This window comes from Halichoeres trimaculatus, unplaced genomic scaffold, assembly GCF_033239565.1.
Source record: "Halichoeres trimaculatus isolate MK-OKI-2021-1 unplaced genomic scaffold, fHalTri1.1 fHalTri1_scaffold_11, whole genome shotgun sequence".
Classification (NCBI taxonomy): Eukaryota; Metazoa; Chordata; class Actinopteri; order Labriformes; family Labridae; genus Halichoeres; species Halichoeres trimaculatus.
In genome coordinates, this window is record NW_027437189.1 from 2424306 (window position 1) to 2448439 (window position 24134).

Genomic DNA, 24134 nt, shown 5'->3' on the forward strand with positions numbered 1-24134 from the left:
TTTACAAAATTAATAAAAACATTTAGACTTAAAAAATTTGCTGGGATAAAAAATATCATTGTATAAAATTGCAAAGAAATAAATTTCAAAAATTTTGAAGAATTTTTTTTTTTTTTTTTTTTTTATCAAATTCAAAAAATTTATCAAATTTGAAAACATGTTTGAAATTTAAAATGTTTGCAAGAATTTCCCCAATTAAGTGTTATTTGAAAGATTTGCAACAATTTCAAAATAATTGAAATTTAAAAAACATGCAAAATGTCAAATAGTTTTGAATTAAAAAAAAATCAAAACAAAAACAAAATTCAATTAATTTGTGAAAATTCCACAAGGTTGCAGTTTTACAAAAATAACAAAAACATAGGAAGTTAAAAAATTTGCAAAGATTAAACAGTGAGCTTCTGTAAACTTGCAAAAATAAAACAAAATAAAAAAACTTGCAAAAAAATGTGCAAAAAAATGATCAAAATAAAAAAATTGAAATTTAAAAAACATGCAACAGTGTCAAACTATTTTGAAATGAAAATTAAAAAAAGAAAACAAAATTCAATAAATTTGCAAAAATTTAAAAACCTTTTAAAGAATTATTTCATTTGATAACATTAATTGTTTATTTTGCTTATTTTATCTCTTTTGTTGTTGTTGTCTTGCTGTCTTGCCACATATCAAGCATGTAAATTATATTGGCATGGGTCTAGGTGCTGGAGAAATAATTCAGAGGCCAGAGAAGAGGCCAGAGAATGATGTTATTAAATAGGAGAGATCAATTTCGGAGGAAATAAAGTGGAAAAAGTAAGGACAAGCTTGTGTTGAATACTGTACTTGCATGAAAGAGAGAAATAACGATCTTCATGTAAATGATTGGACAGGGTGCTCAGGAAGTGTGTCCTGCAGAGAGCGAGACTCTGACTGCATCACTGCACCAGGACACGGCTCTCTGGTGACCACAGCACCAACAACCTTCCCCCGGGCGGAGAGTTTGCTCTGCAAAGCAAAATTTTAGAGGAAAGGAGAGATCAGAGGATACGTGATGAAAGAGAGAAACAGGGAGGATGGAGGGATAGAGGGGAGAACAGGAAGACTCCTCTACGTTTATAAAGACGTGTCATCGTTATTTAAACGTCAGACCAACAGATTTAATCAGAACACCTGTGTAACAAGAAAAGCCTTTAAGTGGCATAAACTGCAGTTCCTCCTTTGTCCACTAGAGGCTGGCTCCAAAAGTGAGTCAACCCCCATAGAGCACCATGTAAAACAAAGTTCCTAAATCTAAATCTAGCAAACAAGATGCTATCGACACCTTTCTGACGAACACATCTCGTCTTGGCAAATTACGAGTTGAGTTGAAAACGATAGCGTGAAAACTGAGGGACCTTGAACGCCTCTCAGAGCAGCTCCTTGGTTGTTGATTACAGGAGAGTGAGAGGAAGAGAAAGTTACATAAGACGAATTAATGCGGCTTAATGAACCTCCACTGACTCCAGGGAGACCTGGATACACCGACACACACACAGTAACATATGGCACACACACACACTCACACACACACACACACACATGTATCAACATACTGTCACACATGGTCATAGATATAAACACAAACTGGGTCAGAGGGCTCACTGAATATTAAAGGAATAAGACGCTAAATACAGACACAGTTAGATGCCAGAGAAGCACAAGCGCTGTTCCCTCTCCTTGGTTAGCCCAAAATTTACTTATCTTTTTGCTCTGTTTTGGTCTCCTCCAGGTGCTGAACAAGCTGGACACACCTGGGTGTTAGAAACAAACCAAAACAAAGGCTGAAACAGGCTGAAAGTCCTCATGGAGCTGCTCATGTGGTGATGGTTTGGTCTTTCTGTCTCACAATCTTCAGTAAAGAAAAACACAGCATTCGTCACGGCTTAAAGAAGGAACCAACCAATCGAAATCAAGAAGGGGTGGGGCTTCTGATACCAGCAGTGTCATGTATGAATTAAACAGTTAAAATTTAATCTTTCATCTATTTTTCAACTTTATTGAAAAGCCCAATAAAAGCTGTGGGAGGAGGCGTGTCCAGCTGGGAAGACCCCGCCCCTTTATTTCTGATTCCCTACCTGAAGTGCCACCTCCAACGCTAACGATGGCTAACGATGGCTAATGATGGCTAATGATGGCTAACGATGGCTAACGATGGCTAACGATGGCTAATGATGGCTTTCAATGTTTCTAAAGGTACGTTTTTTTTTCTTCATTTTATTTTGTTAGGGTACACTGTGTAGTTAGTTAAAGGTACAGTTTGTTTTTCTAAGGTTCATTGATGCTATTTAAAGGCACAGTATGTAGTTCTTTTTCAAAGGCACAATTTGTTGTTTTTAAAGGTCCCATATTCTGCAAAAATCACTTTATTAAGTCTTTTAGTGAAATGTGTGGGTCTTTGTCTTTCCTCCCAGCCCACAAAATGTGATTTTTAATGACCAAACCTGTTCTTAGTAGAGCTTGTTAATGTAAAATCCTGACCTAAAACGAGCTGTTTGGAATTTGGGGATTTGCCGACGTCAGCGATTCCCTTTTTTGACCAATCAGGAGCAAGTCTGACCTGATTATGAGATACCCCTGAACCCCCTCCCTGCACACTCCCCTCCCCGGAAGGAGAATGCTGAAGTTGAGGAGCCATCACTGCTCTGTTTTTGGCTGTAAACAGCCACATAGTTCCATGCTCAAGCTTCCCATCTCAGAAGAAGACAGACTAAGTGTCTAGAGTTCATTTATCAGGAAATGTGCCAGCTACACTCAGTAAAACTGTGCATGTGTGTGCTAGTCACTTCACGGCCGACTGCTTTTCCAACTTTGGACAGTCCAACAGAGGGCTAGCCAATAGACTGGTCCTGAATCCAGGCGCATTACCAACCATCCTCCAACAAACCTGGGACCCTGGAAATGTGAGTATTTTAAATGCTGTGTGCTGTGGAGCAGATGGAAGAGCTTTTCCTTAGTGTCCCCCCTGTCTCTGTGTTAGCTTCAGGATGCTAACTTTAGCTGCAGTTAGCCTGTTGTTTTAGCCTGTAATGTTACGGTAAAGGAGCTTCTCTGTTTTCTAAACATTGTGCACTCGGAGCTCGTGGCGCCGCTCTCAGTGACGTGGAAGAGCGGGGCGGTATCAGCGGCAGCTCATTTACATATGAAGGCCACGCCCACTAAATCAGAGCGTTCTGAGCAGAGGGGCTATGAGAGCCTGGAAACCATGCTGCTGTGCTTGATTTATTGGCTTTTTGGACCAAAACATGTTACTACCATTTCATGAAGACATCAATGATCCAGATTAAACTGCAGGAAAGGAGCAGGAGATGGGAGCTTTAAAAATACAGAGTAAAGCAATTAAATCTTTAAATTTAGAGCTCCTCCTGAATAAAATGTAACACCAGTCCTTCTAAATATAAATCTGTGTCGAGTTATTAACTGATTCATTCACTCGATGTTTTATTTAACGCTGGAGGAAGTGAAGTCCTGCTGCAGCCTGAGATTCACAGAACGCTCTGTTTCTGAGAACGACGCTCTCACTCAGAGGAAAAATTATGAATCACATGGTTTGCATAAAGAGATAATTACCACACACACACACACGCTCTCTCTCACACACACACACACACACGCTCAGGAGGAGTTATATCAGCGTCAGTGGGAGCTGGAGGCAGATGAGGAGAAGAAGGTAGAAGCAGGAAGGTATCTGACGACAGATGGTGACAAAGGAGGAGAGAGCACGGACAGAGAGAGAAAAATGAATGGATGCTGAGACGGACTCTGCTCTCAGCCAATCACAGCCTCCGCCTCCCATCCAGGCTCTCTGATTGGCTGAGGGGAGCAGAGCTGCACAGACAGAGAGGGAGAGAGTGACAGGAGAGGAAGAAAGACGAAGAAGAAGAAGAAGAAGAAGAAACTGTGAGGAGGACGGCTCTGTTGTTCACACACACTCACACACACACTCACACACACACACACACACACACACACCCTCTCTCTCTGCTGCATTCGCTCGCCCTCGCAGGCTCCAGATTCCTGAGGAGAGAGACGAGCTCAGAGCGATGGACCTGCTGCCCGCCGACCGCTGCTGCTGCTGCTGCTGTTTACACCGCGGCATCATGGGAGCTGGAGTTTGCTGTGCGGTGCAGGAGGACAGCTGATGAGCGAAGGATTGTGGGGGATCAGATTCTCTCTCTTTCTCTCCCTGCCACCCTAACCTCGCTCGTCCTTTTCCCAGCGACCTCCTCATCTTCCTCTCCTCCTTCCTCTGCCTCAGCTCCTCTCCTCCTCTCCTCCTTCCTCTGCCCTCAGCTCCTCTCCTCTTCACTCGTCTCGTCCCAGGACATCAGCATGGGCTGTCGACTGAGCCGCACCAAGGTGAGTGACCTGCTGCAGGTGTGTTTGGGCGAGAGTCTCACACACACACACACACGTACTGTAGTGTGTGTGTGTGATGCTAAAGGCTCTGATAGAAAGTGATATCGAGTTCTCTGCATCAAACTAATCTCATTTACTGAAGCTGAGTATCTGCTGCAGGAGGAACTTTCCACAGGAACCAGGAACCTTTTCAGGAGCTCAGAGCTCAGATTCAGTTCCAGGAACATTAATAAACCTCCTCAGGTCCAGAAAAGGCTTCTCACAGTGAGGACAGATCAGTGTGTGATGAGAGTGTTTTGGCAGCGGCTCCTGTCTGTAAACACAGTCCTGCTGCATTTGCAGAGTTGCATGATGTTAATGTAAATCCTGGCACAGGTGTCGGTCGACTCTGACCTTCATTTTTTGGACGGTTGAGAATCAGGGCTCAAAGTAAACAGATTAATGCTCTGTAAAAAACTGTCAGTGTCAAATGAGAATATATAGTGAAGAAAGTATACAGATTGTAGTTTTTAATATACTGTTTTTGTTTGAAAGCACGTTTCTTCTACACACTTATGGTCACTTTAAAATTGAATAAAACAGAAAAAATAAATAAATATATATAAAATATGTATATTAACCACTGTAGCAGCAGTAACAGGAAACACAGTTTTGATGTAATGATGTAACAAAAATTAAAGTAACAATGAAAAAAATAGTTGTTTTTTTGGGGGGTTTGGTTTTTGTTTTTTTTTAAGAAACACTAAAAAAAAAAAATTAAACCAAAACAAAAAAAAATATTTTAAAGAAAAAAAAAGAAAAAAAATTGGAGTAACTTTAAAAAAATAATTTTTGGAAAATAAAGCCTACAGTTTTTTTATGGAAGAAAAACACTGTTTTTTGTGTAAGAATTTAAAAAATTAAAAATAAACATCTTTTAATGACACACTAAAGAAAAAGGTTTTTTTTTTACCATACAAAAATATTTTTTAATGTTAAAAAAACACAGTTACTATAAAAACACAGTTCTAAATGTTGGGGAAAAAAAATAACTTTGAAAAAAAAAATCCAGTTTTTTAATGAAGAAAAATACTTTTTTTTTGGTAAGAATATTTTAAAAATACCATCTTTTAATAAAACACTAAAAAAAAAATTTTACCATTACAAATTTTTTTTTTTTTTTTTAATAAAAAAACAGTTCTTACTGTTGGGAAAAAGTGATTTTTGAAAAAAAAATCTGCAGTTTTTTAATGAAGAAAAATACTGTTTTTCGTGTTTAAACCTAAACAAAAGTCATTTTCAATGTTGAAAAAAATACAGTTACAAAAAAAACACAGATTTTACTCTTAATAAATATCAAAAAATTTTAATTTTGGAAAAAAAATGGAATGAAAAGAATCACATTTTTTAATGTAAGACTTTAAAAATTACAGTTGTGAATGAAACACCTCTGAAACACACACTAACATATATAAATATATATATATATATATATATATATATATATATATATATATATATATATATATATATATATATATATAAATGAATGTTTATTGTGACAATAACAAAAAGGCGTTTTACTGTTTAAAATTATTTTTTTATTTTTATCAAGTTTTCAATTGTTACTTTCCAAAGAACAGTAGATTACAGTAACAAGTAAAACTGACAGAAAAATACTGTAACAGTTAAAAAAAAAATCTTACTTTTACGAATTTTTTTATTTATTTATTTTAAAGAATTTTACTTAAATAATAACAAAAACAATTTTCTATTTAACTGGCAGCAATTTTACCAGTTTGTTCCAGACTGAACTTCCTGTACTTTTAATGTGTGTTTATTGCTTTAGATGAAATGTCGACAGTATTTTACTCAAATATTCAAGTCATTAAACAACAGTTTAACTTAGAGTGTGACTGCGCTTTGCTCCATCAGTGTCTTATTTGTTTTGTTTTTAGAGCATCAGGTTTTTTCACGCTGATCGTTGGATAAACTCAGCACACTTTGGTTTCTGAGCTGCTGAACTCAAAACGCCGGACACTTCTGGCCCTCAGTGGTCGCCATGTTGGCTGTTTACTAATGGAAGTGCACGATTTGGCGTACAGCCATAGATGTTCAGTTGGTGGTTTTGATGTTTTTTAAGTTTTAAATGCTCACACTCCACACACACACACATTCCTCCGTTCCAAACCTCTAAAGCAGCTCTGTGTGTGTGTGTGTTTTTGTAACGCTGCTGGATGTTTCTCCGTGCTGAGCCTCGTATCGATCCACTTGTTGAATCCTTCAGAGAGTTTTTTTTCCAGTTTTACCTCCTGAGCTTCTCTTCCACCGGTGACTCAACTGCAGCAAAGCAAACATTTGAGGGTGAAGGAGAGGAGAGGCTGTTTTCTGCTGAGTTATTCTTTCTGAGGGAAAGAGAGAGTGCTGCAGCTCGGCTTCCTCCAGAGGAGAGTGTTTCCTGTTTCTGAGCGCCGTTATGAAACAAAGTCACATCTCAGTAATTGCTCTTTGTGGAGCTCTGAGAGGTTTCTACCCTGCGCGGTGATCAGGGAGCTTAGCCGTGTTCTGGTTTAACGCCGCGTCTCCTGGCTGAACGCCTCGGTGATCAAAAGGCCGCTCGGGCCGCGGCTCGACGCTCGCTTCAGACACGCTGCGCTGAACGATCTGCAGGAGCGAGGATTCATCTCTGAAACACGAGATTATCAGCTCCACACGTCGCAGGAGGTTTCATCCTTGATGAGTGATAAACAAACACCTTATCGGATGACTTCCTCTCACACACACACACACACACACACACACACACACACACACACACACACACACACACACACACACACACACACACACACACACACACACACACACGTGGTGTAGCAGGTCAGTGGACCTCTGATGGACCCTCACAGTACAGTACAGAGACAGAGAGAGGACGCAGATCATAACCCGAGCTGACGGCTGCAGAGATGACCAGCGCTGTGAGATAGATGAAGACAAACACACAAACACACACACACACACACAAACACACACACACACACACACACACACACACAGCAGACCGGGCGCCACAGTCACTCTGTATACATCAGTCTATATATATCAGCTTATAAACAGTGTTATATGGAGAAGAGGGAGATAAACACGGGGACAGAACGGGGTCAGGAGGAGAGCTGAAAGAAAAACCTGAGGAGAAACCACCGCTGTGTTTCCTACGGAGGCCCCAGAGGGTCATGGCAAGATTATTTTAAGGAAGACTTTTGTGTTCCTTTACAACAACTTTTGCATTCCCTTACAGTAATTTTGCATTCCCTGATGTAATACTTTTGCATTCCCTGCAAAACTTTTGCAATCTCTCAGTAAATTTTTGTTTTTTTTTGTTCTACTTTTGCACCCCGTTACAATTCTTTTGCATTCCTTCACAGTCATTTGCATTCCCTCATGATACTTTTGTGTTACTCGCAAAACTTTTGTGGTCCTTCAGTAAATTTTTGCATTTCTTTCTTCTTGTTCCCTTACAATTATTTTGCATTTCTCCACAGTAATTTTGCATTCCTTTATAATAATTTAATTCTCCTTTGTTACACTTTTGCATTCCTTTTGCAAAACTTTGGCATTCCTTCACAGTAATTTTGCATTCTTTTGTCAAACTTAGTATTCCCCGCCAAACTTTTAAATTCCTTCAGTTCAGTTCTTCTTTGTTCTACTTTTGCGTTCCTTTACAATTCTTTTCAGTCTCTTCTAATATTTTTTGCATTTCTTTGTTACACTTTTGCATTCCTTTGCAAAACTTTTGCATTCCTTCACTATTATTTTGCATTCTTTTGTCAGACTTGGTATTCCTGGCAAAAGTTTTGAATTGCTTTGGTAAAGTTTTGCACCTCTTTTTTTCTACTTTTGCATTCCTGTACAATGCTTTTGCGTTCTCTTCCATTTTTTGCATGCCTTTGTAGTAATTTTGCATTCCCTTGTTATATTTTTGCATTCCCTCAGTGAAGTTTTGCATTTCTTTGTTCTACTTTTGCGTTCCCTTAGGATAATTTTGCATTCCATTTTTATACTTTTGCTTTCCCTCACAATTTTTGCATTCCCTTAGTAAAGTTTTGCATTTCTTTCTTCTACTTTTGCATTCCCTTACAATAATTTTGTGTTCTGTTATTATAGTTTTGCATTCCCTTACAATTTTTTTGCATTCTTTCACAGTAATTTTGCGCTGTCACAATAATTTTGCAATCTTTGTTATAATTTGCATTCCTAACAAAACTTTTGCAATCTCTCAGTACAGTTTTGCATTCCTTTGTTATACTTTTGCATTTCTATGCAAAACTTGGGGTCCCTCACAGTAATTTTGCATCGTTTGACAATCATTTTGCATTCTTTTGTCATACTTGGTATTCCTCGCAAAACTTTTGAATACCCTTGGTAAAGTTTTGCACCTGTTTGTTCTATTTTTGCATTCCTCTAAATTACTCTTGCATTCCCTTAAAATTATTTTGCAGTCTTTCGCAGTAATTTTGCATTCCTTTTTTATATTTTTGCATTTCCTCGCAAAACTTTGCATTCCCTGAGTGAAGTTTTGCATTTCTTCCTTTTACTTTTGCGTTCCCTTTCAATAATATTGTGCTCCTTTGTTCTACTTTTGCATTTGTTGGAAAACTTTTGCGTTCCCTCAGTGTTGTTTTGCATCCTTTGTTCTCCTTCTGCGTTCCCTTACAATAATTTTGTTATCCCTTGATACACTTTTGCATTCCCTCGCAAAACTTTGGCGTTCCCTCAAATATTTTTGTTCATTCATTTTCGTTCAACTTTTGCATTTCCTTGCAATTATTTTGCACTCTCTCTCAATAATATGACATATTGCAATATGAAATAAATAATATATACAAAAGTATTGTGTGAAAAAAAATCTTGCTGTGACCCTTAGGGGGCACTGTTGTTTCCATCGTCAGAACAAAGGAAGAAATTTAGTTTTGGAGGATAAATTAATCCTGATTCAGCGCTGACTTTTTGTATTTCCAGAGACAGACATGACTCTGTAGTGGAGCTCACCACATCACAATGACTCCTTCAGGGAAAACCTTACACATGAATAATCTCTGAGAGATCTTTGCTTGATTTATTCTCTGATCATTAAAGCTTCACATTCAGTAATAGGGAAACTGAGGAGCATGAGTCACGGTTTCTTTCTGTTGGTGTCAGAGTGTCAGTCTTTTATTCAGTGACGAGGCTCTGAAACACTCGGCTGCACAGACGATTGGATGGTGGAGTTATTTTTCTTCTTCACGCTCATTGTCTGGGAATCAGGAGAAAATGACGGTTTGATTGGGCTCATTGTGATTCCTGCAGGTTATAATCAGGAGCGTCTGTGTTTTTGTTCCCGTTTGGCACGACACATGAGAACAACAGGACGGAGAGTTAATGTTTGCTTTAGGAGTAATCTGTACGTCCTCAGGCGACGCAGCCGTCGGTCTCATCGAACACGTCAACCTGTCAATCCCTCCTCCATCACACCACATCCTGCCGTTGGCGTCTCGTCACGGACATAAACCCACTCTGATCCGCAACTATCCTTCCCTCGCCACGGTGTCACAGCAGAGCGCTCAAACATTTACATTCAGGAGATCCTCAGCTGTCAGCTCAGCAGGAGGTGACGACTCTTCACACATGAAACCAACAAAGTTTAGTTTATTATTTGATTGGAAGAAGGATTCATTCAGAGCCCAGAGCCTCAGACAAGAAGGAGGATCAGTGTCTGTCTTTTCTTCCCCTAGTCGTTCAGAAAACTCTTATTTCAGCCTCTGTCTGAAACACTTTCTTTAAGCTGCTGTCTCTTTAAGGCTCCCTCCTCCACAAACCCCCTTATCCCTGATTGGTCAGCCCTCTGGAGGCCTGTCGGGAGCGGGGCTACAGGTCTTTCATGGCTACGACCCTCTGTCTCCTAAAGATCTTGTGAAGATCTTGTGCTATTTCAGTAACGGGGGTTTGGATCAGTGTGCGGACAGATTGTCTCAAACGAGGTCTGAGAAGACATTTTTATCTAAAAATCAGACAAAAATACGAGTTGGTGAGATTTCAGTTTTTGCAGTGTAAGGTTGACAGACATGTGAGGGCAGAGTTAAAGTGCAACAGAGCAAAGACGAACTGACCTTAGATCTGGTGCCGTGACCAGGGTGTCTCGTGGATGTATGTTTGTGATGTTGATTCCCACAAGCAAGAACTGAGTGGTCCAGGAACTTTTGCACGGTCTGTCCCGGTCCATTCTTTGACCAGGACAGATAATGTAACACAGCACCAGACCATGAGAGGGCAGCAAAGCCCTGTTTCCACCAAGCGGTTCAGCTTAGATCAGTACAGTTTGGTAAGGGTTGGCTTGGTTAAGCCTGATCCTGTTTGCGTTTCCACAGCCAACCGTGCCCTTCTTGGTGGGCGGCGTGTAAGTCCGATGCCGACAGCCGCATTAGTAACATAATTGTGTGACGACATAGCAGTGGGACACAGTGTACCCCGCTAATAAATCCAACGAAGAAGAAAAACGCGACACAGTAATCAAAGAGCAATGATGGAAGACACCCAACAATTCGTCCTCTCTGTGATTGGCATGTGGCGCTTCGTTAAAAGATCAATCAAGCTTTGTTTCAGAGAAGTCTTTGAGCCGCCAGGAGAAATACAGCTGCCACTGTCACACAGGAAGTGACCATTCTTTAGACCAATCAATGGACAGCAGTGTTTCTAGCTCCACCTTCTGGGGTTAGATCGGTATGCCTGACACCCCTACGGAAGAGCCCCAAAAAGTGGGACGGTACGTCTTGGTTATTTGGGGATCTGTCAGTGTTAGTCAGTGGTAACGCAGAAAAATGTGTTCCGTGCCAAACGAACCGAACCGCTTGGTGGAAACAGGCTTAAGTCACGCATTTTATGGCGTTTCCTTTGACTAACGGGACAAGTCGCCAAATTACTGACCCCTACCATCGGACTTTTTGGGACCCTTCAGTTGGGGTGCCAGACGTACCGATCCAGTCCCAAAGGTGGGGCTAGAAGCAAGGTAGTTCTAACTGCTGGATGTCTTCCATCGTTGCTGTTTGTTTACTGTGTCATGTTTTTCTTCTTCGTTGGATTCATTAGCAGGGTACACTGCTATACTGTCCCACTGTTACATAGCTTGGCAATCAGTATCTGACTTACAAGACGCCTACCAAGAAAGGCACAGTTGGCTGATCCAACCCGTACCAAACTGTACTGATACAGACTGGACCTTTTGGTGAAAACGAGGCCTATGACAACAGTGAAGACCTTTCGTTAGCCTGATAGCAGTTAGCCTGTGCTGGTTCTGATGAAATGAATTTGTTGACTCTATAAAGGAAACCAGCTCAAGAGACAAAGTCATCTAAAGCTGGTCCAAGCAAGTGTTGTCAATACCAAAATTATGGTTTGATACGATTCCTGCCTAAAACATCTCGGTACTGATACTTGATCAATGCCATGGCAAAACTAAAACATCAGAAAATGAACAGAAGCAGCTTGAAGGGAAGGCTGCCTCAAGTGAGTCGATGCTGATTCACAAGGCTCATGTGTTTAAGACGCTGATTATTATTTGTCGTATATCAACTACAAGCAGTGGTGAACTGGTTGCTTTTCACAAAGTAACTGACAGTTGTTTGGCTTTTGTGTTTGGGCACATCGTTTGAATCTGTCACTCCTGCTCTTTAAGGAGGAGAGGATGCTGAACGGTGAGGTGCTTTGTCTTGTTCGTAGTGTTTCCTCCATGTGTGTCGGTCGTAAGCTTTACAGACGGGCTTTGAAACGTCTGTTGGTTTACCAAGCCGCCCATGACTGTCGGCTTAATAAGCAGAGTAATGCCAAATTTGGCTTTCATGCAGCTTAAGACATCAAACTGTGAGCTAGTCAACACAATTAAGATGCACGTTAGCAACGACGTTGGACTGAAAATGGACGAGCATAGCTCGATCGACGAACGTAGCTAATACTGGCTCACTGTTGAACTTCACAACAACACACACAGTTTGGAATGAGAGGCTCCGCCCACTTCAGAGAGGAGAGAGGACCCAGCTCGGTGGCTGCAGACTCACAAATTGCCTGAGTCAAAATGTCTCTGATTCAGACAAAAAAAATTGCCTTGGAGTATCGATATTTAAACACGTTGTATTGTTTACTTTTTGAAAACAGGGGGTATCGATACTTTCTAAGTATCTATGTATCGTGCAACCCTGAGCGCTCCCCCAACCACTAAAGCAAGGGTGTTCAGCCTGTGGTTCTGGACCCTCTTGTGGCTCTTTGACTCCTTTGCAGTGGCTCCTTGTAGCTTTGAAAAATGATTAAAATAAAGAATTATTTTTCTTCCAGAGGGTAATAATGATAACTACACAGACACTAAGTAAAATCAAAATACAACATTTTGTACTTAAAAAAAAGACATCACCTCTTGAAATAAATCTTTTATTTTTTGCAATTTTTTTGGATTTTTTTTATTTCAATTTTTTGACATTTTTGCAAATTAGGAAAAAAATCCATATTTCTTGAAGATTAAGCAAATGTTTGAATTCTTTTTTAAATCTCATTTTTTGCTTTAAAAAAAGATTTTGGAAGTTAAGCAAAATTTAAAAATGGCATTATTTAGGATTTTTTTTTTTTTTTGCAAAATTATAACATTACAGCAAATTTTTTGGAATATCAAAATTTTGCACATTTTTTAATTTCTCTTTTTATCTCGCAAATTTTTTATTTGTTTATTTTTTATTGTCAACTTATTGAAACTTCATAAATTTTGCAAATTTGTAAAATCTATGACATTACAACTTTCTGGGTTTTTTTTTCTTAAATTTGCAAATTTATTAAAAACAAAAAACTAAGAAATCACAAAACACACCCAAAAACTTCACATTCAGTTAATTATTCACCAGATTATCCACTTTTTTGTCTTAATGTGAAGTTAAGTAGATTTTGTGGCTCCTGAATGACTTTCATCCAGGTGAGCTGAGGAAAAACAGCTCTGAGCAGGATGCATCCTTCTCCAGCAGCTTTAGATCCTCGTTAAACCCTGATCTGATGAGATTATGACACATATATCAATCTGAACCAGGATGACTTCCTCTGTGTCTGAACCTGACCACTGACACGTTCAGCTGAAGGTCTCCACTTTACAGGGTCACTCTTTAAACTGGAAAAACTTTAAGACTTTAGGTTAAGACTTAAACTTTCAACTTCCTGCTTTACTGAGACATTAAAAGACTGGAGGAGCTGTAGCCTTTCGTCCATGTTGGACTGTTTCCTCCCAGCAGCTCGTCTGAATCCAGCTGAATGAATTCCACCGGCTCTGATTCACTTTTCCAAAGCGCGCTGCCTCTGACACTTCCACTCCGCTTTTTGCACGCTTTCTGTGATTTTGTGCTGAGAACGAGGGGTGTCACATTCTGCAGAGTTTTGCACTTTGAGACTCACTGCAAATTGAGTCAAAGCTTCACGAAAAAAAAAGAAGAAAAACAGCGAGAGAGACGGATAGATCAGTCTGCGTTACTGTCAAAGTGCAGCAGAGCGCAACACACTTCTCCAGGGTACATCACTCTCACTCTCTGATTCCAGTGTGTGTGTGTGTGTCTGTGTGTGTGTGTGATGAGTGTGTATGACCTTGTGTGGAGCAGGTTTCCACATGTATGAACTACAAACTGGTTATTTATGTATGCACTCATGTCATTCTGCATCTATGTGAGCCAGTCTTTATGTGTGCTCACATGTGTGTGTGTGTGTGTGTGTGTGGCCCCAGGCCGTTCCACTGAGAGTGTACTGACTCCAGTACTGGTCCAGGGGTTACAGAGGCCTGCTACTGGATCCTGACCTACATCCTTTCTCTATGAAGACCGGCTCTCTGTAACTTGGTCTTCACTCTCACACGTGACGTTTCAACACAAACCGCCTCCTTCGTCGTTTTGTCATCGTGTCGACTCATAGCGACAGGAAGTCCTCCAGGGCGCGAGCTGTCCTTTTCTGTACCCGGGCGGCAGAACAGTGACACACTTACATTTTACATCATCTGTTTGTTTTTTTTTCCTCCTGAGCTCAGAGCGTGAAGACAATCAACAACGAGCTGAAACACCTGTAGTTCCTCATGTGACCACCAGAGGCTGTCTGCCAAAGTTCACCATGGATACAAAATAACAACACTGGATGTTCAGACTGGTGACATAAGGATCACCTCAAACACTAACCGCTGGTCAATCAGAGAGAAGCTGGAGCCTTAAAGAGACAGCAGCAAAAAACAAAGAGAGATACTACAGGGGCACCAAAGGGACAAAATTAAGACTTAAAATAACACAACCCCTCTTTAAAGTCTCTTTGAGGAGTTTCTAAGTAATCTTGAAAAAGTGTGTTTAGATATCTGCTCAATCCTAATCCACACTTTAAAATAAGATTATCAGCTCCGATATAGGTTATTTACAAATGCTACTTCTTAGCTTCTGGCAGATTTCTGTGATTAATTTTGTAGTGATGGTGGACACTGGAGTGAAACTGTCAGACAGAAAAAGGACAGAAGAGCAGAAGAAAGAGAAACAGAAGAGAGATAGAGCACAAGCTAAAGGCTAAAACACAAGCTAAATGCTTAAGTATGAGCTAAAGGCAAATTCACAGGCTAAAGCATAGGCTTAAGGCTAAAACGTAGGCTAATGGCTCAAACATGGTCCGAAGGCTAAAACGTAAGCTAAAGGCTAAATCACGAGCTTCATGCTAAAATAGAAGAAAAAGGCTGAAACACATGGTAACAGCTCAAATATAAGCTAAAGGCTAATTCCAAGGCAAAAGGCTTAAATTGTATGCTAAAAGCCAAAAATGTGCCAAACACTCAAATACAAGTTAAAGGCTAAAAAAAAAAAGGCTAAAGGCTAAATCACTCGGTGAAGGCTAAAACACAAGGTAAAGGCTAAAATAAAAGCAAAAGGCCAAAACACATGGTAACAGCTCAAATATCAGCTAAAGGCTAACTCCCAGGCAAAAGGCTTAACTTGTATGCTAAAGGCCAAAAAATGGGCCAAAAGCTCAAATCCAAGTTAAAGGCTAATAAATAGGCTGAAGGCTAAAACACAAGCTTAATTCTTAAGCATGAGCTTTAGGCTAAAATGCAAGTTAAAGGCTAAAACAATGGCTAAAACACAAGCTAAATGCTAAGGAGCTTAAGGCTAAAATTTGGACAAAAAGCTTAGACACAGGTGAAAGGCTAATTCACGACTTAAGGGCTTAAACACAAGCTAAAGGCTAAAAGAATGGTCTACATGCTACACCACAAGTTGAAGGCTAAAATATATGCTAAAGGCTAAAATACAAACTAAAGGCTAACAAGCGTAAGGCTTATATAAGCACTGAAGGCTTAAACACAAACTAAGGGCTTATATACAAGCTGAAAGCTTAAGCATGGTCTAGTTGCTAAAATGCATGCTAAAGGCTAAATCAAGACCTAAGGGCTAAAACACAAGCTCAAGGCTAAAACTTGCACTAAAGGCTAAAACATAGTCTAAAAGCTAAAATGCAGGATAAAGGCTAAAACCCAGGTTAATGTGTTTGTGCTAATGTAGCCTCCAACCCACAGTCAGCAGTTATTCTGCAGTGGTCTGTTCAAATTTGAGAGTCTATCAATAAAATGAAGAGCCAGGTTACGTTAGCTCTGATTGGTGAGGTTGGAGTTGGTAGATGAGCTCTGGTAGGACAGAACCAGGATTCACTAACGTTACACGTTACAGACACGTCTCAGAGCACCGGGCTGTGAGGAGAGAGAAATATAGCAGCTGCTAAGCTACGCTACAAACTGACAAAGTTAGCTTGTTGTCAGGTTTCAATGCGTAGCTCTACCTAACTGTTGATAAATACCTTAGCTCGTAAAGAAAAGTAGAGTTAAGTTAAGATTTGATCGGTTTTCAGACAGATTCAGGGATTTCCACAACATGTGAATTTGTAGAGGTTTGAAAATGTGCACACGCTCAGTCTGAACATCCGGGATTCGTGCTTTGTATTCTGAGGATGTTCTCTTTACAATTACTCATCTACCAAACCAGATTTTACACAGTGAAACTCTCATTCAGTCAGACTTTTGTGAATAATACTCTATAACTAATTAAAAAGACATGTTGTTCTCTAAATGCAGCACATTAGTTCCCTTTCAGCGTGTGTCATGGAGGGTCGAGGTCCGGAGCCGCTGTGTTCGTTAATTTAAACACCGTCATCCTCAAAATGAGGAAATAATCAGTGAGAGGAGCAGAAACAGAGACCTGCAGAGCTCCTCTCTGCTGCTCTCCAACCAAACATAATGGCTCAATCCTTTATCTTTTTATATAAAGAGAGTATGAATCATATGCCACGTTATGCAACACAATTGTAGTCATGCAAGCCAAAAAGTTAGAAACAAAAGAAGTGGCTGACCTTGTACTGGAGGCTAAACTCCCACTTTACCACGGTGCCGTGCGGCTGCTTGTGTCCTTTATCGATACTGCAGATATCAGCAGAAGATGAGGGAGAGTTTCTCAGGTCTTTCATTAATGGATGTTGATTTAAAGCGCTCATTAAGTATCATGCACTGTGACCCTGATCAATCCTCTCTCCTCAGGCCAAATCTCGAGAGCCGGCTCGCCACCGACACCACCGGGAGGAGCTGCACTTTGTGGACGAGTACGGCCAGCCGATCAACGTGCAGGTCGAGGCCAGAAGGGACCGTGGTCACAGGAGGCGCCGCTCCCGGTGTGCTAATGAGTGCAGCGTCCCAACAGAGAGGCACTGGGAGGCGCTGAGAGCGATGGGACTGGTGGAGGGGGAGGACGTCCAGGGAGAGGCCTACAGTGCCGGGTGAGGGGGGCGGCAAAATTCAGGATTAGTTTAGGACGCAAGCGTTGGTCAGTTTGCAAGGTCAGCAGGATGTTAGATCGCCTCTCTGAGCGCCTGAATATTCATGAGGGGAGGTTGTTCTGCTGAGGCAGCTGTCAGTGCAACACATGCTAAGATTATACATGTGCATGAAGGCTTTAAATATTCATCCAGGAATTTACATACCACAGGTCGGACCATTTTAGCTCATCTGAGGCGTATATCTGAAGACTGAGAGGCTCAAACCCTGGCTTCCCTTTGCTTCCTCCTCCACAGGCCCTACTACAGTCACATGACCGTGTCACCTGACCTGTACTCGGCCAGCAGTCGAATGATGATGTCACCTGATGTCTACCCTCCCAACGGCTACCTGACCAGATCGAACGAGCAGCAGCTGGGGCACAGCTACCTTCCCAGTGTCTCTTACAGCTTGGATCACCTGGACAGACTGGACTTCCAGGTGGTTTAGCAAATTCTGATCTTCTGATGGTGTGCTCTCGATGTTTTGTTTTGTACAATCATCTTGAAGTGTCTTTTGTTTCTACAGCAGGGGCCAGAAATGATGCCGTACCAACCGAACTCAGAGAGCTGCCTGGTTGGCTGCTACAACACGGAAGAAATGGGTCCGAAGACTTTTCCAAGACAGGTAACTCACTGAGTAGACTTCCAACAATCTTACTTCTCAGACATTTATTTGTATATACTATCAGCCAGATGTCTTAATATTTCAAGCAGCTCAAGCCCAATGAATAGCTTGACATGGTGTAGGGTAAGTGATGAAAGGCCAGAGGTTGAGAAAATCCCAGTTTTCCCAAGTTTTCTTGATTCCTTCCACCATCTGTGTGTGTAGAGAAGTAGACCTGAACTCACCATGGTACCAGACTCTCATGGTGAACAGGACTGTTCTGCAGAAAGTCATGCAACAGTCTAAAATGGGCAAGGAAAGACGATTCATCACGAAAGAGAGACATTTCAAGAAAGAGGTCCTTGATCCAGAGATAGAAGTCAAAGAAAGTCAAGGTGAGCTCAGAGAGAAGAGATTCCTTCAGCATCCAAAGACACTCAAGAACTGGGACTAGAAACTCTGAAAGGAAGAGGTCTGGCAGAGTCAAAGCCGAACCAGAATCAGAAGACCAGTTTCTGATTCTCAACAGCTTCAAGCTTCACAGCTTCAAAGACGTGATGGTGTCACAGTCTCAGTTTCAGTTACTGTGAAGAGAAGACTTTGAGATTTAGGCAGAGGCAGAAGGAGAACATGAGGCTGGACCATCAGACCCCAAAAACTGACTACTGAGGACAGGAAGATGGAGCTGTGGACGAATGATAAGGTTTTTTGTATGCCATACATGGTCTGGGACTTGTATTGAGTAAGGGGCTCCCACAGTACTCTTCAGTGCCCCCCATGCAGTACCACCTGAGTGAACCTTGTTGGTCAGGGTCCATCCTAAAGCAAGACAATGAGCCCAAACATCAGTCCAAGGTTTGCCTGAACCACTTTAAGAATAAAGAAGATGATAGTCAGCTTGGAAACAGGGAGTATCATCTTCTGGACTTCCAAGCAATGGTCGAAATTTTGGGAGTGCAATCCTAGGACCTACCGGCAGTCATCCAAAAAGCAGTTCAATCCAACCCTGTTTCTGTTCTTGCTTCTAAAGTTGGTGGGAATCCTTGGCTGGAAGTCTTTCATTGACTCCAACCCCATAAGATGAAAACATTACCACAAAGGATAACCGGTTGGGTTGCAAGATTGCCATTCCCATTTTTTCCTTCTTTCGCATCAACTTGCCAGTGATGCCAGAGATGATACAGGATGCTCAAAGATATTTGGCATCTTAAGACGCTACTTGTTGTATCATTGTGTTTGAAGAAATAATCAATTAAATGTCACCTGTTCTCTTCCCTCCTCAGGCTGACTATCGGCCTCCCTGGAGGTCAGATCGTCATCTCGGATACCTTCCCCTAAGTGAGCTGGACAGTGGACTGGGATGTGGTCCTGACAGCCCAAACCATCGGATACCACTCTCTGAGGCAGAGACAGATGCTATGTCCTCACTACCAGGCCACACCGCTTCCTCCCAAGGCTCCTCCTCCTCCTCGGAGTCCCTGATCTCCTCTGAACCCAGTGACTCTGGCTTTCACAGTGTCAGCACAGGGGAGCACAGACGCCTGCACAAGATCCATGGAAGTCATAGACAAACTCACCATCTCCGGTCTGGGCACTCCCCCAGAGAGCAGAGGGGACGCTGGGATTTGGAGTCCATCCCTGAGACAACTCCAGTAACACACGGTGGTACACCACAGGCGTCCCACTGCACTGTGGGTAACAGCACAACCACCACAGTTCACTTCCACAGAGCAGAGAGGAGCCCCACCTTACCACGCCATCGCTCGCCACCTTCGCCTTCCATCGGTAAGATCTAGAAACAGCTTTCAATTCAACTCTAATTCCCAACATTGAAACACCAATAGTTATTGATCTGATAACTTTTGTCTGTCCGTAGGTTGCCGTACAGAACCATGCCAGCGAAGGGCGCTGTGGTTGGAGCAGCATCAGGGAGGAGGTGGGACAATAGAGGCCCCAGGGCGGAGTCGAACCATAATGGATTTAAGTGAAGGACAGCGCCGTCGTAGGGCCAGTCATCCCAACACCATAGAAACAAACACTCAGCAGAGCAGCCTCCAAAACAGCCAACAAGGGACCGGCTCAATAGGACCGAGGAGCCGGGCCAGTTATCCCAGCAACAGCCACTCCACCAGTCACCTCAGCTTGGACAGGACCAGTCTGACCAATCACCAGAACTCTCTGAGGAGCAGCAAAGGTACGAGCCGCAGCAGAGAGGAGGACTCGCTCTCCAAGAGTCCTGGGTCTAACTCCAGCGGTACATCAGACTGGCGTGGTATCCAGACTCTTGGGAATCGCACCAGCAACCATAAAGGTCTCACTGGTCCCTTGTACAGCACACTGGGAGCCCCACCCTCCCCTCGCTCCAGACTGTCCAATCAGAAGTCAGTGAGGAACCAGCTGCTCAGAGCCCGAGCTTACCGGCTGGCGAGGGAACGCAGTGAGGTCACGACGGATGAGGAGGTGCGAGGAGGTGGAGGGAGGGAAGGCGAGGAAGAGGACGATGGACGATGGGCGGGGCGGTACTGGAGCAGGACGGAGAGGAGACGGCATGTGGCGTTAGCAAGGCAACACAGGGAGAGGAGGGGAGGAGGGGAAGAGCAGGGCGGGGGACTGCAGGGGGCGCTGTCGTCTCAGACGGTGCTGGAGCTGAGCCACATGAAGCAGAACCGGCTGAGGAACAGTAAGCTGCTTGATGATTGGACGACAGTGGAGGAGCTCCTGACACACGGGACCCGGGTGGACAGCAACAGTCAGCTGTGCCCCAGTCCTCTGCTATCGGTTACCACTGTCTGATTGGACGAACACACAGTCCAGCTGTTTGCTGAAAAATCAAGATGCTCATTCCAAAGCTCAGGCACAGATTCACTGAAGGTTGCATGCTCATGTATACAATATTGGGACCAATCAGATGACTTTTCTTTGGACAGGAAGTTGAGATGTCGAGGGTCATGCATCAGTTAACCACAGGTAAATCAAATCAGTTCGAGCACACGTGGGTCCCGATCATGGACTGTACACAAAGATGGACAACATGTTTCACCAGTTTCCACCAGTTGTTCAAGAGCAAGGCAAGTTTCTTTTTCAAGTCCAAGCTTCTCAGAATCTTGCATTCAGTCGAACAGCAAACAAAACCTTTCGTCTTAACTTAGTGTTATGGAAAGGCCCATTTGGTCGTAGCTTTAGCCACATGCACAACTGCAAATCATTAGCCACTTCACTTATTGCACCATGAAAGAGGCACAAGTGTCATAATTTGAGGGGGCCCCCTGGAAAACCACTACCCAACAAATTGGAATTGCGCATGCCTACTACGCATAAATAGTGATAGACCTGGCAAGCGGTGACGGTGTCACTAAGAAAAGATCAATAAAAACATATTTTAAGCCGAGGAAATGGAGAATTTAATACAAGGATACAGACAAAATATAAAATTTCACCACACACATCTTGAAAGGACTCAGATGCAGAAAAGCAAAGAGCGAATCAAACTTGTAGAACTGACGGCAGCCAGCCTTGCCGGTTCGAGACTATGATTGTCTCCCTTATCTTATCTGTTCACTAAAAATTTTGGGGTCTCAAATATCTTAATCTGCAGTATAGCTCTGCATCGTCATACTTTTCCAAAGTATTATATCAATCCCTAAATATCTGTTGTCATTGCAAACCATGACCCATAAGCACAGGTAGGGATTGGTACCAAAATACGTACTTTTATAGGTACTTACCGATAGGTACCGATTCCTGTGCCATGTTTAGCTAACTTAAAGGATAAGTTCGGTTCATACAGCTTTTACATTGTTTATAGAATGAAGTAGAACAAAATACTCACCCAGAAGACTTTCCTGATCCAAGCAGTGCTTCAGGAGATATTGAGATCCAAAATCGTGCAGCGGACGTCCGTACAATGGGATCCATCGGGGCATAGACAGCGCCGCTCCTAAAACGGCATTAATCGTCCAAAAACTTGTGTTTTTCACCAATATTCCATCATGGTCCGCTGCGGGTTAGTCCTCTGCGGCAGTCTGTGTCACTCCAGACAGCGCTGTGTGGCTGTAATGACCTCTGAACTGACAAAGACTTTGTTTACCTTTGTCTGGAGTGACACAGACTGCAGCAGAGGACTAACCCGGAGCGGACCATGATGGAATATTGGTGAAAAACACGAGTTTTTGGACGATTAATGCAGTTTTAGGAGCGGCGCTGTCTATGCCCCGATGGATCCCATTATACGGACGTCCGCTGCACGATTTTGGATCTAAATATCTCCCGAAGCACTGCTTGGATCAGGAAAGCCTTCTGGGTGAGTATTTTGTTCTGCTTCATTCTATAAACAATGTAAAAGCTGTATAAACCGAACTGAGATAGTGGAAAAGCAGGCAATAAAACCAATAAATATTTGGTACCCCATAAAAACACAAAAGTACCAAAAATTGGTACTGTTGGTTACTGGTACCAGTTGCCAGGTGCATCGGCACTGTATCATTTCAAATGTGAAAGGTACCCATTCCTAGGCACAAAGGAATGGATAGGGTCTGCCTCCATTAAATCTGATTCTCTGTTGGGGCGTTAATCCAGCCCACTTGGTAAGACAATCATGAAGCTTTAAATGATATTTGCCTCACTTTTGGGGAGCTGTCATGTCATCCATCTTTGTATACAGTCTGTGGTCCAGACATTTATGTCAAGAATGGGCAATTCTTGACTATTGCAGAAAGTTACAAGTAGATTTGCACACCTATCCCTTTGGTTATCCTTCAGCCTCTAAGAGCTCAGATTTCTGTCTTGTTGTGAACTGTCCTGAGGAAAAGAGATTAAAGCCTGAGGGTTTCCATTCAAATGCATCAAATATTACAACAACAGAAGCACCGGGGAGTGGCCAAAACTACAGAAAGAAATCATGAGACGCTGGATTTGATGTGAACGGGGATCAAAGCTCTATTTGAAACGCTCACAGAGAGAAGATTCTGCTGGTTCGCATCAGTTCATGGACACTAAAGGAGCTGCACTGGCTTCAGAATCTGCAGCGCTAACAGCATCACTGGGATGACTGATCAGATTCTTCACACACCAGACGGCCCGTGACCGCTCTGAAATATCACACATTGATTGTGTTGCCTTGTGACAAAGTGTCTCCATTTCCTTTTCTGGTTTTACTGCCTCTGTTCCTGTTGCCGTGCCATAAAAAGTCAGAGACAACTCAGAAAATTACAGAACTGTAAGCTGGGAACTGACAGGATTTCTGCACCTTAATGCTCGGAGAGTCGAAATCAAAACAGACCTGCTCTTTTTGAAATCAATACATCTAATGTCAGAGAATTTGGGAACAATCCCCACTCATTTGCTTGTCGGGGATAGATTAAGTTAGGAAACAGCAATATGTGCACAAAGGTGGTCTGATTTTCAACCAATCAGCTAAACTAAAGGTAGAGTCTGCAGGATTTTCCTAAAAGATAAAATGTCAATTTTTTACAGGAATCCTCCTGCTCAATCCTTCTCCGATGGGCTTCGATACACGTGTGTCAGTGTCTGTATCCCTCCTCGGCCTGGATGTTGATATTGTAGTTGTGTCAGAATGTTTCTAGGCGGAGAGTAGGCATGGTTATGTCAGGCAATTACAGCCCATCCAGTGCGCAAGTGACTTTGCGTGTTGAAGAACCTAATCAGAGAAGCTAGGATAGTGGATGTAGCACAGAGGAAGAAAACAACCAAAGTGAAATGAAACGCCAAACAGAAAATGGTGAAGCTTGGCTCGACCTTCACTTGCTTTTAGGAACTTGAAGAGCAGCACAGGACGAAGAGTGACACAAGTTAGCTTTCTGCTAACCAGGTATGTGTCAAGTACCCGTGGTTAGCTTGTGCTAACATGCCAAGTCAGGTGCTCTCTGGATTCCCCTACGTAGAAATGCGATGCTACAAGCGGATGATGGGCTAGTGAGTGTGTCCACGTAGCTACGGGTGTGTGCTGCCGCTGGCACAGAGCCAAAGAGGAGGAGCCCAGTCTGAATGTTGTGTCCACGAACAAGTCACGAAAATTCCTGCAGACCCTACCTTTAAGGCATTCAGGCCTACTTTTTGCTGATTTTGAATTGGTGTGTTGGTGTTTTCTTACATCAGGGGGTCATCGGTCTCCAGCATCACTATTTTTAGGGTCCCAAAAGTTTGGGAACCCCTCGTGTAAGATGAAGAGGTTGTCACATTACGCTCTTCAGGACTCCACATATCAGCCACACTAAAGAAGAAGCAGGATCAGCGAGTGTTACGTAATCAGGGTTGTAATTACGATGTTATTTGTGTCACA

General features: G+C 42.4%; 1 protein-coding gene across 1 annotated transcript; it reads left to right on the top strand.

Moving 5' to 3' along the window:
* The first annotated feature begins 3956 nt into the window (after window positions 1–3956).
* LOC141799558 (uncharacterized) lies at window positions 3957–20925 on the top strand. Its single transcript, XM_074681821.1, has 6 exons — window positions 3957–4374; window positions 16958–17193; window positions 17488–17671; window positions 17759–17857; window positions 19120–19621; window positions 19713–20925. Exons 1-6 carry the CDS (start codon window positions 4348–4350, stop codon window positions 20627–20629), a joined length of 1965 nt encoding a protein of 654 aa, XP_074537922.1. The 5' UTR covers window positions 3957–4347; the 3' UTR covers window positions 20630–20925.
* Window positions 20926–24134: the final 3209 nt, after the last annotated feature.